Source organism: Scyliorhinus torazame, chromosome 3 (assembly GCF_047496885.1).
Source record: "Scyliorhinus torazame isolate Kashiwa2021f chromosome 3, sScyTor2.1, whole genome shotgun sequence".
Classification (NCBI taxonomy): Eukaryota; Metazoa; Chordata; class Chondrichthyes; order Carcharhiniformes; family Scyliorhinidae; genus Scyliorhinus; species Scyliorhinus torazame.
This window is the reverse complement of record NC_092709.1, coordinates 96,285,373-96,302,189: the sequence shown is the minus strand read 5'-3', so window position 1 is coordinate 96,302,189 and position 16,817 is coordinate 96,285,373. Positions and strand designations below refer to the sequence as shown.

Sequence of the window (16,817 nt, the reverse complement as noted above, 5' to 3'; positions counted from 1 at the left end):
GGTGGCCTTGACATCTATCATTCTGTAGTGCTTAGAGAGGTTTTTTATGAGACACATCAACTCTATACTCCCAGAGTGCCTTGATCCACTGCAATTCGCATACCATCACAACTGGTCCACAGCAGACGTCATCTCCCTGGCCCTACACTCACCCCTGAAGCACCTTGACAACAAGGACTCCTACGTCATACTCCTATTCATTGACTACAGCTCCGCCTTTAACACCATAATCCCAGACAAGCTCATATCAAAACTTCAAAATCTAGAACTTGCTGCTTCCCTCTGCAACTGGAACCTCGACTTCCTAATCCATAGACCACAATCAGTAAGGATAAACAACACTTCCTCCATGATAGTCCTCAGTACCGGGGCCCCGCAAGGCTGCGTACTTAGCCCCCTATTATACTCCCTATACACACACCATTGTGTGGCAAAATCTGGCTCCAACTCCATCTACAAGTTGGCTGATGACACGACCATAGTGGATCGGATCTCGAACAATGATGATTCATAGTACAGGTGGGAGATGGAGAATCTAGTGGCGTGGTATAACGACAACAATCTCTTCCTCAACGTCAGCAAAATTAAGGAAATGGTCATTGACTTCAGGAAGCAAAGTATCATACACACTCCTGTCTGCATTAATGGTGCCGAGATGGAGATAGTTGACAGCTTCAAATTCCTAGATGTGCACATCACCAACAATATATCCTGGTCCACCCATGTCAATGCTACGATCAAGAAAGGACAACAGAGCCTATACTTTCTCAGGAAAACTCAAGAAATTTGGCATGTCCACATTGACTCTTACCAATTGTTACAGATGCACCATAGAAAGCATCCAATCTGGCTGCATCACAGCCTGGTATGGCAACTGCTCCATCCAAGGTGTAAGAGACTACGGAGAGTCGTGAACACAGCCCAATCCATCACGAGAACCCGCCTCCCATCTATTGACTCTGCCTACACCTTCAGCTGCCTTGGGAAAGCGGGCAGCATAATCAAAGACCCCGCCCACCCGGGCTATTCTCTCTTCCAACTTCTTCCATCGGGCAGGAGATACAAAAGTCTGAAAACACACTCTAACAGGTTCAAAAACAGCATCTTCCCCATTGCTACCAGACTCCTGAATGACCCTCTTATGGACTGAGCACATTTGATTTGATTTGATTTATTTATTGTCGCATGTACCGAAGTACAGTGAAAAGCATTTTTCTGCGGCCAAGGAAACGTACACAATAGACCAAAAAAGTGTAGATAGTTACAATGAATGGAAACGTAACACAGTACATTGACAAATAAATAATTAGTTACAGTGTGGAACAAGGGCAAAATAACAAAGCCAATACTACATAAGCAAGAGCAGCAGAGAGCGTCGTGAATAGTGTCTTATAGGGAACAGATCAGTCCGAAGGAGAGTCGTTGTGGAGTCTGGTAACTGTGGGGAAGAAGCTGTTCCTAAGTCTGGATGTATACAGGTCTTCTGTATCTTCTGCCTGATGGAAGGATCTGGAAGAAGGCAAACCTGGGTGCGAGGGGTCTGCCTTCCTGAGGCAGCGGGAGATGTAGACAGAATCAATGGGAGGATGGCAAGTTTGTGTGATGCGTTGGGCTGAGTTCACCACACTCTGCAGTTTCTTGCGATCTTGGGCCGAGCAGTTGCCATATCAAGTTGTGATGCAGCCGGATAGGATGCTCTCTATGGCACATCTGTAGAAGTTTGTGAGAGTCGATTCAGACATGCCAAATTTCTTTAGCTTCCGTAGGAAGTAGAGACGTCGTTGGGCTTTCTTAACTGTTGCATCAATGTGAGTTGACCAGGACAGTCTGTTGGATCTTCCCTACTGAGTAGAAGCACACTCCGTATGCTCACCCGATGCCTGTGCCTATGTATTTACATTGTGAATTTATGTCTGTCCTATGTTTTTTCATGTCTGGAATGATCTGACTGGACTGGAAGCAGATCAAATCGTTTCACTCGGTACAGGTGACAATAAATCGAATCCAAAATCCAACCCCACTCAGCTTGCAGCCATGGCGCCGAGATGCCTGGCCACAAGATTTCGAGACGCAGACCTGGGGAGGCTCCTAGATGCGGTCGAGGCCAGGAGGGATGTCCTGTTTCCCCAAAGGTCCCAGAGGGTGAGCCACAGGGCAGCGGCCGTCAGCACGGCTGACTGGACTCCAGTGTCACAAGAAGGTCAAGCAGGCAGCACAAGTGAGTTGACACCCGCCCCCCGCCCCCCCCCCGAGATCTTTCCTCCCCCAAGCGAGCAGCCCCCCCAACCCTCCTTGTGCCCCCCCCCCCCCAACCATTCCTTCCCTGCCCCCAACAATTCCTTCACCAACTGCCCTCCACTCCCCCCACCTCTCCAACCAATGTGAACGGCAGGTGCGGCTAACAAAGCCCTCTGTCTCCGCGGGAGAAGCTCCCCCACAATCGCCGGCAGAGGGCCAAGATTGCTGGAGGGGTGCCGGACATAAAAATCCTCACGACTTTCATGGAACGGGCCCTGGAGGTGACCGAGGACAGAGCAGTCAGAGTCGACACCATGGTGCAGACATTGGGGAACTGCCAGGGCAGAGCCAGATAATGCAGTTCAGCCGGGGCTCGATCCAGCTGCCCCACCATCACAAGGTGAACCCTATGGGCACCTACCGGGAGGAGGGGATGCTGAGTGCCAACCCGGACCCGTCCCATGGGGTGCGGATGGTGACCATCCGTCTGACGACGCCATGTCTCGCAGTCAGCATACGGGACAGGACGGACCGGTTGTGCATGTGCCGCTGACAAGTGCGCGGGGGCACTCTGGCCCCAGAGCCCCCAGATGACCCCTGCTAAGGGCATCGCAGGCCACAGGACGTGGTAAGCAGCTGGCTGCCTCCACCTCTGATGTGCATCCTGGGGACACACCTAGACGTAGCATTAGCGCAAGGAAGGCGAAGAACGTCGAGGATCACTGAGAGGGCACTGGGGGAGGGTGGGTATGTAGCTGGTGAGGGGTGGTGGGAGAGTAGGGCGGCACCATCAGGATAGTGGAGCATTGTTGGACACTTGTGAAACATTAAAAACCCTTCATCACAACCAGTGTGACGCCTCTGCCACTTTATTCTGCAATGCAGGTCGACCTCCGAACCCTTGGCTCATCTCTTCAGGCATGCCCTGCCCTCGACCCCACCCGGTAACATCGCGTGCAGGTGATGGGTGTGAGCGAGCATTCGGCAGGCAGGCAGGGGTCAGACTATGGCATAGATTGGGGAGCACCTGCGCTCAGCTCTCTGCGGGTTATCATCACCCTCTTGTCCTCGACAGTGACCTGTTGAAGGGGCCGACACAATCCCAGCGCCCTGGATTGCTGTCACACGTGCCCTGGAGGATGGAAAATGGGGGGAGGGAAGGAAGCGATGATGGACCAGGCCACGTCCTATGTGAAGTGGGTGAGTATGAGGGCCTCCCTGGTCCTCCAGGCTTGCGGACTCGCGCCGCTACCGCCTGTCCTACAACCTCTGGCTGGCCCGTTTCCTCCCCGGGATCGTCCTCCAGCCTCTGCTGGTCCCGCGCCTGCTCATCACCCTCATTCTCCACCTCCTCGGAGGTGGCCACATGTTCCTCATCCCCCACCTCCAACAAGTCGCCCGCTGCTGTGCCAGGTTGTGGAGTACACAGCAGACCACCACAAAGTTGGCAATCTTCCGAGGGGTGTACTGTAGGGCACCACGGGATCAGTCGAGGCATTGGGAGTTAATTTTAAGCAGTCCGATGCACAACTCAATGACAGCCTGGGTGGCCACATGGACTTCATTATATCAGGTCTCCGCCTCGGTCTTCATGCTTTTGTCATTAGCCAGATCCTCAGCGGGTAACCCTTATCCCGCAGGAGCCAGCTCTTTGAAGGATCCTGAGGCATAAAAGTTAAGGACTGCGGTGCTTTGACGGCGACAGAGAGCGAGTGCCCTCTTTCTCCACGCGGGGCCAGGTCCACGAGGACATGGCACAGGTGCCACACCATCCCCTTGTTGAGGCGGAGCCTCTTGTGACATGTGCTGCCAGTCCTCTGCTCGAACGACCAGCGACGCTAGTACACCCTGGGCTGTTGCAGGCCTCACCCTCTGGGTCTCACTTTGGCCTGATGGGCGGCCAGGTCCTCAGGGAGTGAGGTGGAGTCCAGCACATGGGCCACCGCCTCAAGCCTCTGCAGATACTGCCGCCGTCTCTGGCGCCAGAGGCCTCAGCAGTCAGTGGGGGCTACGGATAGTCAGTAGAGCAGACGGGCAAGGACAACGGTTGCCCCCCCTCCGAGCATTGGGGCGACAAGCGCAGTGTCCCTGGGCTCTTTGCCTGTGAGCGAAGATAGCTACTTACCTCCTCAGCTCCCCGCAGAAGCCCTTCCGCTGGTTCACGTTTTAAAAAAGGAATACTAATCGGCACCAGTGTGACCACTAACTGGGGAGGCCGCTGGATCATGGGAGGCCGTTGGATGTGGGCTGGCTCCCGTTAATTGTATGGAAATAGGGATTAACTGGTGGTTATTGGCTTCTCGCCACACTATGGTGGAATCCTGGTTTCACCGATGGGAGCGGGCCAGTTGCATCACAAACTGTTTGGCGCCCGGCGCGATTCTCGTTTTTGGCGCCTCCCTCTATTCACCGGTCTCCTAGCTCTCTCGTTTGAGCACAACGAAGCTAGAGAAGCGCACCCATAAGCAATCCTTTTGCAGCCAGAAGTGTTGGGTTAACGATCCGCCTCGGCCTCCTCAAGGTCCCTCACAATTTTCCTTGTATTTCAATGCCAAGTCTCTCTGCGAGATACTGGTACAGCGCAGTTACTGGACAAACAGGGCAGCTTGGACAACAACTTCCAAATTTCCATGTTTAGCCATCCATTTGCTGAAATGACCCAAGTCCAACAAGAAATGAGGCAATATGGACTTAGTTTTTGAGAATGAAGCTGAATAGGTGCATGAGGGGAGCAGCATTTTTGTGGTCGCGATCATAATTTGGTTAGATTTAGTGTGCTTAATGTAAAGGATGAAGAAAAACTTAAAGTAGAAGTTTCACACAATATTACAATGCTGATGTGATTTGGCGAAAGTGGATTGGAAACAGCTACTTGAAGGTAATCAGTAACAGAGCAGTGAGAGGCATTCAGGGAAATAAGAGTTGTGAATAAATATGCTCCAACTAAGAAAAAGGGTGGGACTCACAGATCTAGACCCTTCCACTCTCAGATGTCAAACAGCATATATAGGTTAATATGAAAAAAGCGAAACATATTTCCAATATTAAAAGTTGAACCCTACAGAATGTCTGGAGGAATAAAGAAAGCACAGAAATGAAATTAGAAGATAAATCGGAAATGTGGGGGGGATTCCACGCCACCTGTATCGGAATTCCCAATGTGGCGGAGAATTTTGTATCAGGTAATGGGCGCTGATCCCGTTACGATGCTCCACTCTCCCCTGGTGGCGACGTTGAGTTTTGCACCCCGTGCCAACGGGAAAATGCAAATGAGTCATTTGAATCCATTTGTATCCTATTAACAGGCTGGGCATCAGATTCTCCACGCCTCAGTGATGCTCTGGTCGTCTGGATCAGAATTCACGCATGCATGGATTGATACCATCCTGGCCCTGACATGGTGGACCTCGTGGTAATCAGGCTCCGCCCGCCCCTAATCAGTCACCGCTGTCTGGAAGTAATCAGTGAAGCTATCAGTTTGTAAATATCTGGATGTTTACCTGTTGTCTTGTGTTCCTCCCCCCCCCCCCCCCCCCCCCCATGATGTTTATTTTGGGGTGGCACAGTGGCTAGCATTGCTGCCTCATAGCTCCAGGGTCCCAGGTTCAATTCCGGCCTCGGGTGACTATCTGTGTGAAGTTTGCACTTTCTCCCCGTGTGTGCGTGGGTTTCCTCCAGGTGCTCCGGTTTCCTCCCACAGTTCAAAGATGTGCAGGTTAGGTGGATTGGCCATACTAAATTGCCCCTTGGTGTTCAGGGATGTGCAGGTTTGGTTACGGAGTTATGGGGATAGAGTGGGTTGGACATGGGTAGAGTGCACATTCGAAGGATCGGTGCAGACTCGATGGGCCAAATGGCGTCCTCCTTCACTGTAAATTCTGTGATGATTCTATGAGTTAAGTCCTTTCACTTCTTTTTCTCTGCAGAAAGCACTTAACTGCTTTTGATGTGGTCAGGAGCTGTCGATCATAGCTAGATATTTATAAACATTGAGGTTAGATTCAAAGCAGGGTACTTGAGATGCATTCAAGTGTGAAATGAAAATAAGCAATCCAGACACCTGGCTGTCTAGAAATTATTACCCTGTCAAGCTTTTTCTCTTTGAAAAGTGAATAATAGCCTTGCAGATCAATGGGTCTGATGGGTTTAAAGTCTTGTGATGTGGTTTTGGCTTGCTATGAAGTAACAGCTTCTGCTTTCAACATCTCTGTCAGAGGCAGCAGGTGTAAGGGTTAGGTGTGATTTTTCACTGTTTCTGTCTGAACTGCTCTATGGCTACCCGGCAAGGATGGCTGATGGGGGTCTCTGATATGCAGGAGGGCTCAGATATGGGGGGGGGGGCTTCTGGTGGGGGCGTCTCCGATATGGGGGTCTGGTGGGGGTCTCTAGTCTGGGGGGTTCTGGTAGGGGAGACTGATTGGGAGGGTCACTGGTGGGTGAGTCTAATGGGGGTCGTGGAGAGTTTGGGTCACCCTTGTTCATGTGTGCATGCTATGGGGGGCGGGTGGCAGGGAATGGGACCCAGAAATTCTCGTGGTTAGGGGGTGGGAAGGATGCCAACCTCTCACCCGCCTCCATATGACTTGATTATTCAGCCTGATCAGGCACATCACCCAAACGCAATGCTACACAATCGCTGACACTCTACCCACTCTATTGAAGGACAAGGTGTTTCACAACAGAATTGAGTAATGCTGAACTGGCATGGTAGGACTGGCAGGGTAATGAAATACCATAATTCCCTGAGCCCTCTGGAAGAGATGGGACTGTACATCGTGGGGCCTGGACAGAGTTGCACGATTTGACATTGCCAAGAGCATTCAAGACAACAGTATGTCACTGCATTTATCCCTCTTCAACTCCCACCTCCTCCGCATCCTGATATCTTGCATGATGTGCAAGCTACAGAAGGTGTGAGCCTTCTGGCTTTATCCCTTTTACACCCCCTGATTTACCCCAATCTTCCCCTTCTGATTTTATGCCTTTGTATTTTGTGTATACTGTATTTGTACTGCCACCTGCCCAGCCATCACAGTCCCAGGAGGATGCGAGAGAGCAATACATCACCACTGATAAAGACGCACTGTTATTTGATCTGACACTTGTAGTGTCATGCAGTGTGAATTTGAGGCTAACAAAATTTAGGATCTGCATGCGGTGAGTCAACAGGCATGAGTTGGCTGCGTCAAAGTTATTGCAAGGCATACACGGGAGTACTCTTTGATCAATCTTTATTGACATGTGCACACGGAGAGCAAACCAATGGGGTACACTGTATTGCTCTGTCTGAGTCCAGCGAAGCAGAAACATTTATAGCTTGATTAACCAATAGAATTACAGTTGCAGTCTAATCCTTCATTTGCATGTCACACACCCCAATAATATCATAGTTAAATTTTCATGTTAGGCCAATGAAAGGACAGTAATTCTAGCCAATAGTAGACAGGGCAAACTGACCAATAGAAGAGCAAGGTCTTTCAATCTTTCTTTTACGTAATCGTCTCCCCTTTGCCCTTGGAGGTTACGGTAGTTTACAGAAAAGTGCATTCCTGAGAAAGCTATCTCTATCGTCCTGTCTCCACAGACTTACATAATTCACTAAGAAACAGGATATTATAGTTTCCATACTAACATACATACTTCCTTCGGTAAGGAACAGGTATCAGGATTCCACACTAACCCAAGTCTCTTGCCAAGGAACCGGATATTATGGATTCCATAGCTGCAGCCGGGCCATGGGGGAGAGCAGACAAGTTCTTCTGCAGGGTTTTCAGGTGAGTACTTTGATTTGGTAGTCTACAGAAGAACCCTAATGAGAATGCATACCATGGATTTTCAGAAAGCCTCCTGTTCCTGTCAAGTAGCAGAGTGAATCCAGCTCCAACAGATGGAAGCCACACAATACCTCAAGTGGATAGAGCCGTGAAGAAGGCCTATAGCGTGTTCGTGTTTATTAACAGGGGGCTTGAGTTTAAGAGCCATGGGGTTATGCTGCAACTGTACAGGACCCTAGTGAGACCACATTTGGAGTATTGTGAGCAGTTCTGGTCACCTCATTATAGGAAGGATGTGGAAGCATTGGAAAGGGTGCAAAGGAGATTTACAAGGATGTTGCCTGGTTTGCAAGATAGGCCTTATGAGGAAAGGCTGAGGGAGCTGGGGCTTTTCTCTTTGGAGCGGAAGAGGATGAGAGGCGACTTAATAGAGGTTTATAAGCTGATGAGGGGGAATAGATAGAGTGGACGTTCAGAGACTATTCCCTCGGGTGGATGTAGCTGTTACAAGGGGGCATAACTATAAGGTTTGGGGTGGGAGATATAGGAGGGATGTCCGAGGTAGGTTCTTTACTCAGAGAGTGGTTAGGGTGTGGAATGGACTGCCTGTTGTGATAGTGGAGTCGGACACTTTAGGAACTTTCAAGCGGTTATTGGATAGGCACATGGAGCACACCAGAATGACAGGGAGTGGGATAGCTTGATCTTGGTTTCGGACAAAGCTCGGCACAACATCGAGGGCCGAAGGGCCTGGTCAGTGCTGTACTGTTCTATGTTTTTCTATGTTGCAGTGGAAACAGTGGTCATGTGGTACATGTTTGCTGCAAGACTGCTGTCATCATGGCTGTGGATGCCAGTATTCAAAGAGGCATGCAGGCTCTCAATGCCATCCAGCAATCTATCCTCCAACAGATAATCAGGATTACTAAGGTATTGCTCAGTGGGACTCGAGTAGTACCTTGGAGCACAAACTCGCTATCCTCTCTCAGTATGACAGCATTCGTGCTTCTACCACAAGGTCCTTACTGTTGCCTCTCAGCAAACCAACTCAGACTGCTGTCATTCATACCGAAGTAATGCAGTCAAGAGCCAAGACCTCAAGGCCTAAGCTGCTCCAGAGCATTTTAGAAACACATTCTTTCTCCGCTTCAGTAAATGTCAGCATTCTTCCACTAGCTATGCAGCAGCCACAAGGGGGGGGGGGCATTGCATAGTGGCACAAGGGCAAGCAAAGGCACCTGCACAACAGGCACTAAGAAAATAAGAGTGAACAGTTAATTTATGTTGTGTAAGTGAATGTGTTTTTGGACCAAGATGCTTCAGGTGGGTTATTAATTGTTGCTTTTATTGTAGGTTCATGCCCAGCATTTTGAAAGTCCCACCACTTCCGTAAAAAGAAAAAAAACAGATGCCCGACCTGATAGAAGTCTTTAAGATTCTGAAACTGAATTAAAGGGTAGACTAAGAGAAGATATTTTCACTTCAGGAAGTCTAAAACCAGGGGCTATAAATATAAGATAGTCATGAATTCAACAGGGAATTAATGATAAACTTCTTCACCCAGAGACCAGTGAAAATACTGAGGAGTTGAGGTGATTAGCACAGATGAATTCACGGGGAAGCTAGATAAGCATATGAGGGACAGAGGAATAGAAGGATACGTTGATGGGGATAGATGACGTTGGGTGGGTGGTGGCTCATTATGGGGCGGAATTCTCTGATAATGAGGCTATGTCCCCACGCTCACGAGAAAACGGACGCAAATCACTCTGGACTTTCCTGGAGAAAGTCCAGAGTGGTTCTCCGTTTTGCAGGGGGCAAGCAGACGGACCCACATGGTGGGCCGGCCCCGACAATATAGGTCCCCCGAGATCGGGCTCGCCCACCGATCGGTAGCCCCCGATCGCAAGCCTGGCCGTGCTGCAGGCCCCCCCAAGTAACGCAACCCCCCGCCCCCCCCCCCCACCAGGGCGGCTGCAGACTGAGTCCGCAGCCATCACTCCGGGCTCCCGCCGGGTGGAACCATGAGTGAACGATGCCGGCAGGAACTCAGCCAGTTGTCGCCGGAGAATCGCCGTGGGGGCCTCTCAATGGCCCTGACCGGCGCCACGTCGAACGTGCACGGGCGATTGCCGCCAATTCTGTCCCCGGAGAATCGCGGGAGTGGCGTCGGACTCGATGGCGGGTCTGACGCCCATTCTCTGTCCCCGCGCCGAGCGCGATTGCGGCGGGGAGGCTCGGAGAATCCCGGCCATGGACTATGTTGGGTTGAATGCCCTGTTTCTCTTCTGTAATTATTACATAACTGATCATGATTGTTTTTCTTACCTGTGTAGATATTTGAGCAAATCAATATAGTTGATATAGAACAGGCTTAAGCAAATAATTAAAGTGACAATAGATGATGTTTGACATCACTTTGGTGATATGATTCAGAGGCTAACCTTTATCTTCATTGCTTGTGTGATAAACTGGTGGAGAAGGTCACCCATTCATTATAGAATCCATTTAATTTTAATTTCCACTTCTTACATCCAAGCAGCGAAAATTATTCCCTTAATGATTGGTGTTCAAATTTATGGGGCGCGATCTTCCGGCCTCGTTATGCTCTTGCTCAAGTGAAATAAGGATGGTGAATAGCGAGAGAGGCCAAAAACGAGATCAGGGCCAGGCACCAAACAGTTTGCGATGCAACTGGCCTGCTCCCTTAAGCGAAATCGGGATAGCGCCTTAGTGTGGTGGGAAACCAAATATCACCACTTAAACCCCATTTCCATACAATTAACAAGAGCTACCCCATATCCAACGGCCTCCCGTCATTTAGCAGCCTCCCCAGCAAGTGGTCATGCTGGCGCCGACTAATACTCCTTTTTAAAAATGTGAACCTGGTAGAGGGGCTTCTGTGGGGAGCCGAGGAGGTGAGTAGTCATCTTTGCTCACAGGCAAAGAGCACGCGGGTGCTGGGCTTTCTGCCCCTGTGCTCAGCAGGGCGTGAGGGACCCTCGGCTGATGGTGTGGGACCCTCTGCAGGGTTGGGCTGTCATGGGAGGGGGGACGACAACCAAGAGACAACCGCTCGTGGCACCACCATGCCAACCCCTGAATCGTGTGTACCCAGTCCAGGGAACTCTTGTCCCTGCCCTTCTCCCCCAACAAATACCCATAACCTCAACCGACTGCCAAGGCCTCTGGCCGTGCAGCTGAAGGCTATAGCCTCTCGGGAATTGGCAATCGTTAAGTGAACACTTCACACAACCCAAGTGGATCCCTGTGGGTAGGCGGGCTATGTAGCATGGCCCTAGCATCCCAATCAGACCGCGATGCCTGGACAGTGTACCTTAACACTCGGGAGGCAACACCACACAGGCAGTAGCTAACATCCAAACACTCAGGGGATGGGACACAGTTCCAGGAGACATGTCCACGGTCGGAGGGTGGGTGAGTGCCACGGGGAGGGGCCAGCGCCCGGTCCAGTTGACGTTGTGGGCGGGTGTCCACGGTTAAGGGTCTGGGGCCCGGTGAGGGGGACCTGCTGCAGCCGGATCTTTGTGGGCAGGGCATTCCGGGTAGGGGGGATCAGCGGGGGGAATAGAGGGAACTGGGGTGGGACCAGTCTAACACCCTCTCCCAATGCCTTACAGATATTGAACACTACGGCAGGATGTTGGACACTGAGGTTGCCCTAGTGATGCTGATGCTACGCGATGCGGTAAGATGCCAGAGACAGCGGCAGCAGCATCTGCAGATGGTCGAGGAAGCGGCCCACGTGTCGGACCCTGCCCCACATCCTGCAGATCCGGCCGCCCAACAGGCTTGGAGGGACTCCGAGAGGGAGTACGTGACGGCCCAGGGTGCACAGGCGTCGCTGGTCCTTTGAACAAATGACAGACAGCGCATGCCGCAGGAGGCTCTGCCTCAACAAGGAGACGGTGCAACACTTGTGCCATATCCTCGTGGACTTGGCATGTGGAAGAGGAGGACACCCGCTCCTGGTGGCTGTCAAGATCATTGCAGCCCTGAACTTTTACTCCATGGGATCATTCCAGGGCTCGAGCGGGTACCTGTGTGGTATCTTAGAGGCAACAGCCCAAAACTGCATCTGTCAGGTCACGAATGCTCTGTATGCCCGGGCAGAAGACTACATCGTCTTTGTTATGGACCAGGCTCAACAATATGCCTGGGCTGCAGGATTCTCCGCCATCGCTGGGATGCTCCTGGTCCAGGGGGTAATAGATGCTACGCATGTCACCCTGCGCTCACCGGGCCACCTGGGGGTGCCCTATGTTAACAGAAAGGGGTTCCACTCCCTCAGCATACAGCTCATGTGCGACCACCAGGTGAAGATCATGCATGTGTGTGCACACTTCCCAGGGAGTGTGCACGACAGCTACATCCTGGGGCAGTCGGTCATCCCTGCCCTCTTTGAGGAGCACCCCAGGATGAGTGGCTGGCTCTTAGGGGATAAGGGGAATCCGCTGAGGACCTGACTAATGACGTAAGTAGGGAGGATGGAGACCCAAGAAGCGACCCAGTACAACGAGGCCCATGCAGCAACCCGGGCAGTGCATCTGATTCCTCAAGATGTGGTTCCGAAGTCTGGACCACTCCAGTGGTGCCCTGCAGTACACCGCCTGGAGGGTCGCTCTCATTGTGGTGGTCTGCTGTGTCCTCCACAACCTGGCACAGCAACGGGCGGTTGGTGATGAGGAACATATGGCCACCTCCGAGGAGGAGGAGTAAGGGGACGAGAATGATGAGGAGGCGCTGGATCAGCAGGGGCTGGAGGACGAGGCCGGGAGGAGCCTGAGGCCCAGCCAGAGGCTGCAGGATTGGCGGCAGCGATGAGGGTCTGGCAAGCCCGGAGGGCCAGGGAAGCCCTCATACTCGCCCGCTTTCCCTAGGACATGGCCTGGTCCGTCATCGTAACCGTACCTATCCACCACCTTTATCCGTCTCCCAGGGTATGTGTCACATTACTGCAGGGTGCTGGGACTGTGTCAAGGGCAAGGGGGTGATGGTAACCTGCAGAGAGCTGAGCTATGGTGCTCCTCAATCTATGCCGTAGTCTGATCCCTGCCTGTCTGCTGAGTGCTCGCTCACACCCATCACCTGCATGTGGTGATGTATTGCCGAAGAAAGTAACAGAAGCATCCTACTGGTTGTGCATATGGGTGTTTATTGTTCAATATATGTCCCCACTCTCCCGATGGTGCCACCTCCCAACCCCCACCCTCCACACCCTCCCTCACCCCAATCTACCCCCATCCGCCTTCCCCCGGTGCCCTCATTGATCCTTGACGTGTCTGGACCTCCTAGCTCTACCCCTATGTCTACGTGTCTCCCCAGGCTGCACATCTGAGGTGGAGGCAGCCAACTGCTTACCCCGTCCCGTGGCCTGCGAAGCCCCTGGCAGGCATCCTCTGGGGGCTTTGGGTCAGGAATGTCTCGGCTCAGCTGTCGACGGCACATGCACATTCGTGCCACCTTCTCCCAAGTGCTAACGCCGAGACGCAGCCTCATCAGAGGGGTGGAACATGGGAAGCTGGTGGTCACCGTCGTCGCCCCATGAGACAGGTCCTGGTTGGCACTCAGCATCCCCTCCTCCCGGTCGGTGTCCATAGGGCCTGGTGACCACCTTGGCACGGAGGGCCAGCTGGTTCTCCCCCCGCTGCCCCTGCATCATCTGGCTCTGCCAGTTCTGGCGGTTCCGCATGGTCCGCAGGGAGGATTGTAGGGGGAAGGGGTGGAGGGTGGGTTGGGGGTCGCCTGGGGGGTTGGGGGGGGGTGGATGCACCCTGGGGTTGGGGGCCTTGATGTCTACTCACGCGTGCTGCCTGGTGTAGGTCGTTGACCTTCTCCCAGCACTAGGAGACCAGTCTTCCTGGTCACACTCCTGGATCTGACTGCTGCTCCCACCTCATCCCAGGCAGCACTGGCTGCCTTGTGGCTCACCCTCCGGGACCCCCGGGGCAACAGGACATCCCTCCTGGCCTCAACTGTATCCAGGAGCCTCGTCAGGTCAGCATCCCCGAATGTTAGGGCCGGACTCCACAGCGCCTTTGTTGCGAGCTGCATGGGGTTGGCCAAGCAAGTGCAGCTTAAGTGCTGCTCGACCTTGTTAGCGAGAGGCTGGCGAGCCTGGTCCTGGCGAATCAGCTGGCGAGCTGTCATTTGGGATGAGAAGCCGTGAGGCCTTGTTAAGTGGACCAATTAACGTTGAATCGCGTTTCCGGCCTCGCTGGGCCGAGCGCCGGGAAGCTCGCGGCAATTCCCACGTGCTACCACACTTCGAAATTTTTCCGGAGAATCGCGCCCATGGTTTCATGTTAAATGCAAGTATTTTAACTACAGAGTGACTTTGTACAAGAAATCAACACAAACCTGTAAGCAGAAATTACTTCTCGATCTAAAATAGCATTAGTTGTAAGAATCCCTCGGGCTGAATCAATAACGAAAGCCTCGTTTTGGTTTCCGGATATTATGGAATATTCAATTTGCCCATTAAGCCCACTGTCAGCATCAGAGGCAAAAACCTATTAAAGGTATATAATAATTTAGGATTTATTCAAGTATTTCATTAATTTATTGGTATCACATTCATATTGACTTCTATTAGTCAGTTGTCAAAAATTGCAAACAAAGCCTTTCCCATTCTGCATTTATTAATGGACATGTTATTGTAACAAGTTTTACATTTCCTGTTCCAGTGTGTATTACAAGGTCATGGTGACAATAACATCTTGCATTTATATGGCATCTTCAGTGTAATAAAACATCCCAAGGTTTTCCAGAGGCAATATAAAACAAAATATAACACTGAGCCATGTAAGGAGATATTAGGACAGATGATCAAAAGTTTAGTGAAAGAGTTATGTTTTAAAGGAGTATCTTAAAAAGGAGGAACATGAGGAAGAGTGATAGAAAGTTTAGGGGGGGGAAGTCTTGAGCTTTTAGCCGAAGCTGTTGAGGGCACCACTACCAATGGTGAAGCAATTAAAATTTGGGAAGCTCAAGACACTGGAATTAGAGGAGTGCAGATATCTCAGAGGGTTGTAGAGCTGGAAGAGATTACAGAGATGGGGAGCTGCATGGGAGAGTTTGAAAACAAGGTTGAGAATTTAAAATTAAAGGCTTAATCATGAGCCAATGTAGATAAGTGAAATAGTGTTGATGGGTTGGTGTGACTAAGAAGATGGCCAGCAGAGTTTTGGATGACCTCAAGTTTATAGAGGGTAAACTGTGAGATGCTGAGTAGGGGTCCATTCGAATAGTCTAGTCTGTGGGTAACAAAGGCATAGATGAGGGTTTCAGCAGCAGAAGAGCTGAGGCAGAGGCAGAGTCTGGTGGTGTTGCAGAGTATCATTTCGGAGTACAATGTACTATTTCCATATTAGGCAGTCTTCATGATGACATGGACGTGCTTGAAAATTTATTTGGGGGTAATATGATGTGACACCGAGGATGAAAAGACTTTGATTCAACCTTAAACTCACCTCCCAGTGTCCAGGGAGAGGGATTGAGTTGATAGGAAGGGAGCTGAGTTTGTGGCGGGGATTGAAGACAGTGGCCACGATCTTCTGGGCCTGTTCACGGTGGGCGCAAATCCCATTATGGCCGCTAACTCTTGCGAGGGGCCATAACGGGAATTGTGCTCCAGGGAGATCTCAGAATGAGCTCTTCCCCGGTCCTGGCCGGCAACATAATCAGGTTCATGCCCAGAGAGGGCATGAATCTGATTACCATCAATTTGAATGAATTTAAATAACACGATCATCTGGAGACGTCCGATGTTTCCACTGCTAGCCTGACATGCCGTGGGAATCACTACTGCTCTCCAGCAGTTGAGTTGACCACACCAGAGACGTGGAAACCAGTGTACCCCCTAGTGGTCAGGCACATGGCAGGCCAGTACCCTGGCACTGCCTCTAGCATCTTAGCAATGTCAACCTGACACTGTCAAGGGGGGATTGCCGGTGATGATGGATGGGGAGGGGGTTGGTAGTCTGTCTCTTAACTTTGAGATTGGGGCGTCCTTTGAAGCCGGGACTGCTGGCGGCCTCAGGCCCTGTCCCTTAAGAATGACAGTGCAAAACCTCCCCCCTGCTTTTTTTTGATAAAGTGCCAGAACATCTGGAGAGGAAATCTGGCTGTTTCTCTGGGGAGAAAAGAAGCCATTGATGAATATTCTCTGGATAAGATATTTAAATAAGAACAGAATCAGATAGGAGCAGGTCTACCAAGCTGAATGACGCTGGAAATGCATTAGAGGAAGATGGTGTGATCAACTATGTCAAATACTGCAGAAAGGTCAAGAAGGACAAAGAGGATAGTTTGCCTTTTTTCACAGCCATATAGGATATGATGTATGACTTATATAAGAGTCATTTTGGTATTGTGGCAGGGACATTTTAGGAATCTGATTGACAGATTCAAACATTAGAGTTTCAGGAGAGATGGGCAAGAATTTGGGAGATGACAATAATTGCTTTTTTTTTACAGTGATTTCAGGCTTTTCACTTCCACTGCTCCTGCACTGGGGAGCTGAGCATGACAGCAGGACCTGTCCTCACAGATTTAAAAGGCTGCTCCGATTTCTACACTCTCCTCCCTCTTTCACGACCCCCTGTTTTCAGAACTCCCTCTTCTCCCACTTAACCCCAACCTTTCTTTGATCCCCTCAAACCCATTCTCCAACCCCCCCCCATCCCCATTCATGGGCATGGCCCCAGGCCCCGACCCTTGGCAGTGCCAACCTGGCAGCCGCTCACCTAGGCACTGCCAGGGTGCCAGGTTGGCTATGCCAAA

The 16,817-nt window shown here is 51.2% G+C and overlaps 1 protein-coding gene across 1 annotated transcript in view; it reads right to left on the bottom strand.

Annotated features, from left to right (window-relative positions):
- dchs2 (dachsous cadherin-related 2) overlaps positions 1-16,817 on the bottom strand; it is a 258,035-nt gene that overhangs the window by 24,084 nt on the left and 217,134 nt on the right. Inside the window, exon 16 of the mRNA XM_072496010.1 lies at positions 14,394-14,545. Within this exon, the coding sequence (XP_072352111.1) occupies positions 14,394-14,545 (152 nt within the window). The remainder of the gene's footprint in view (positions 1-14,393; positions 14,546-16,817) is intronic.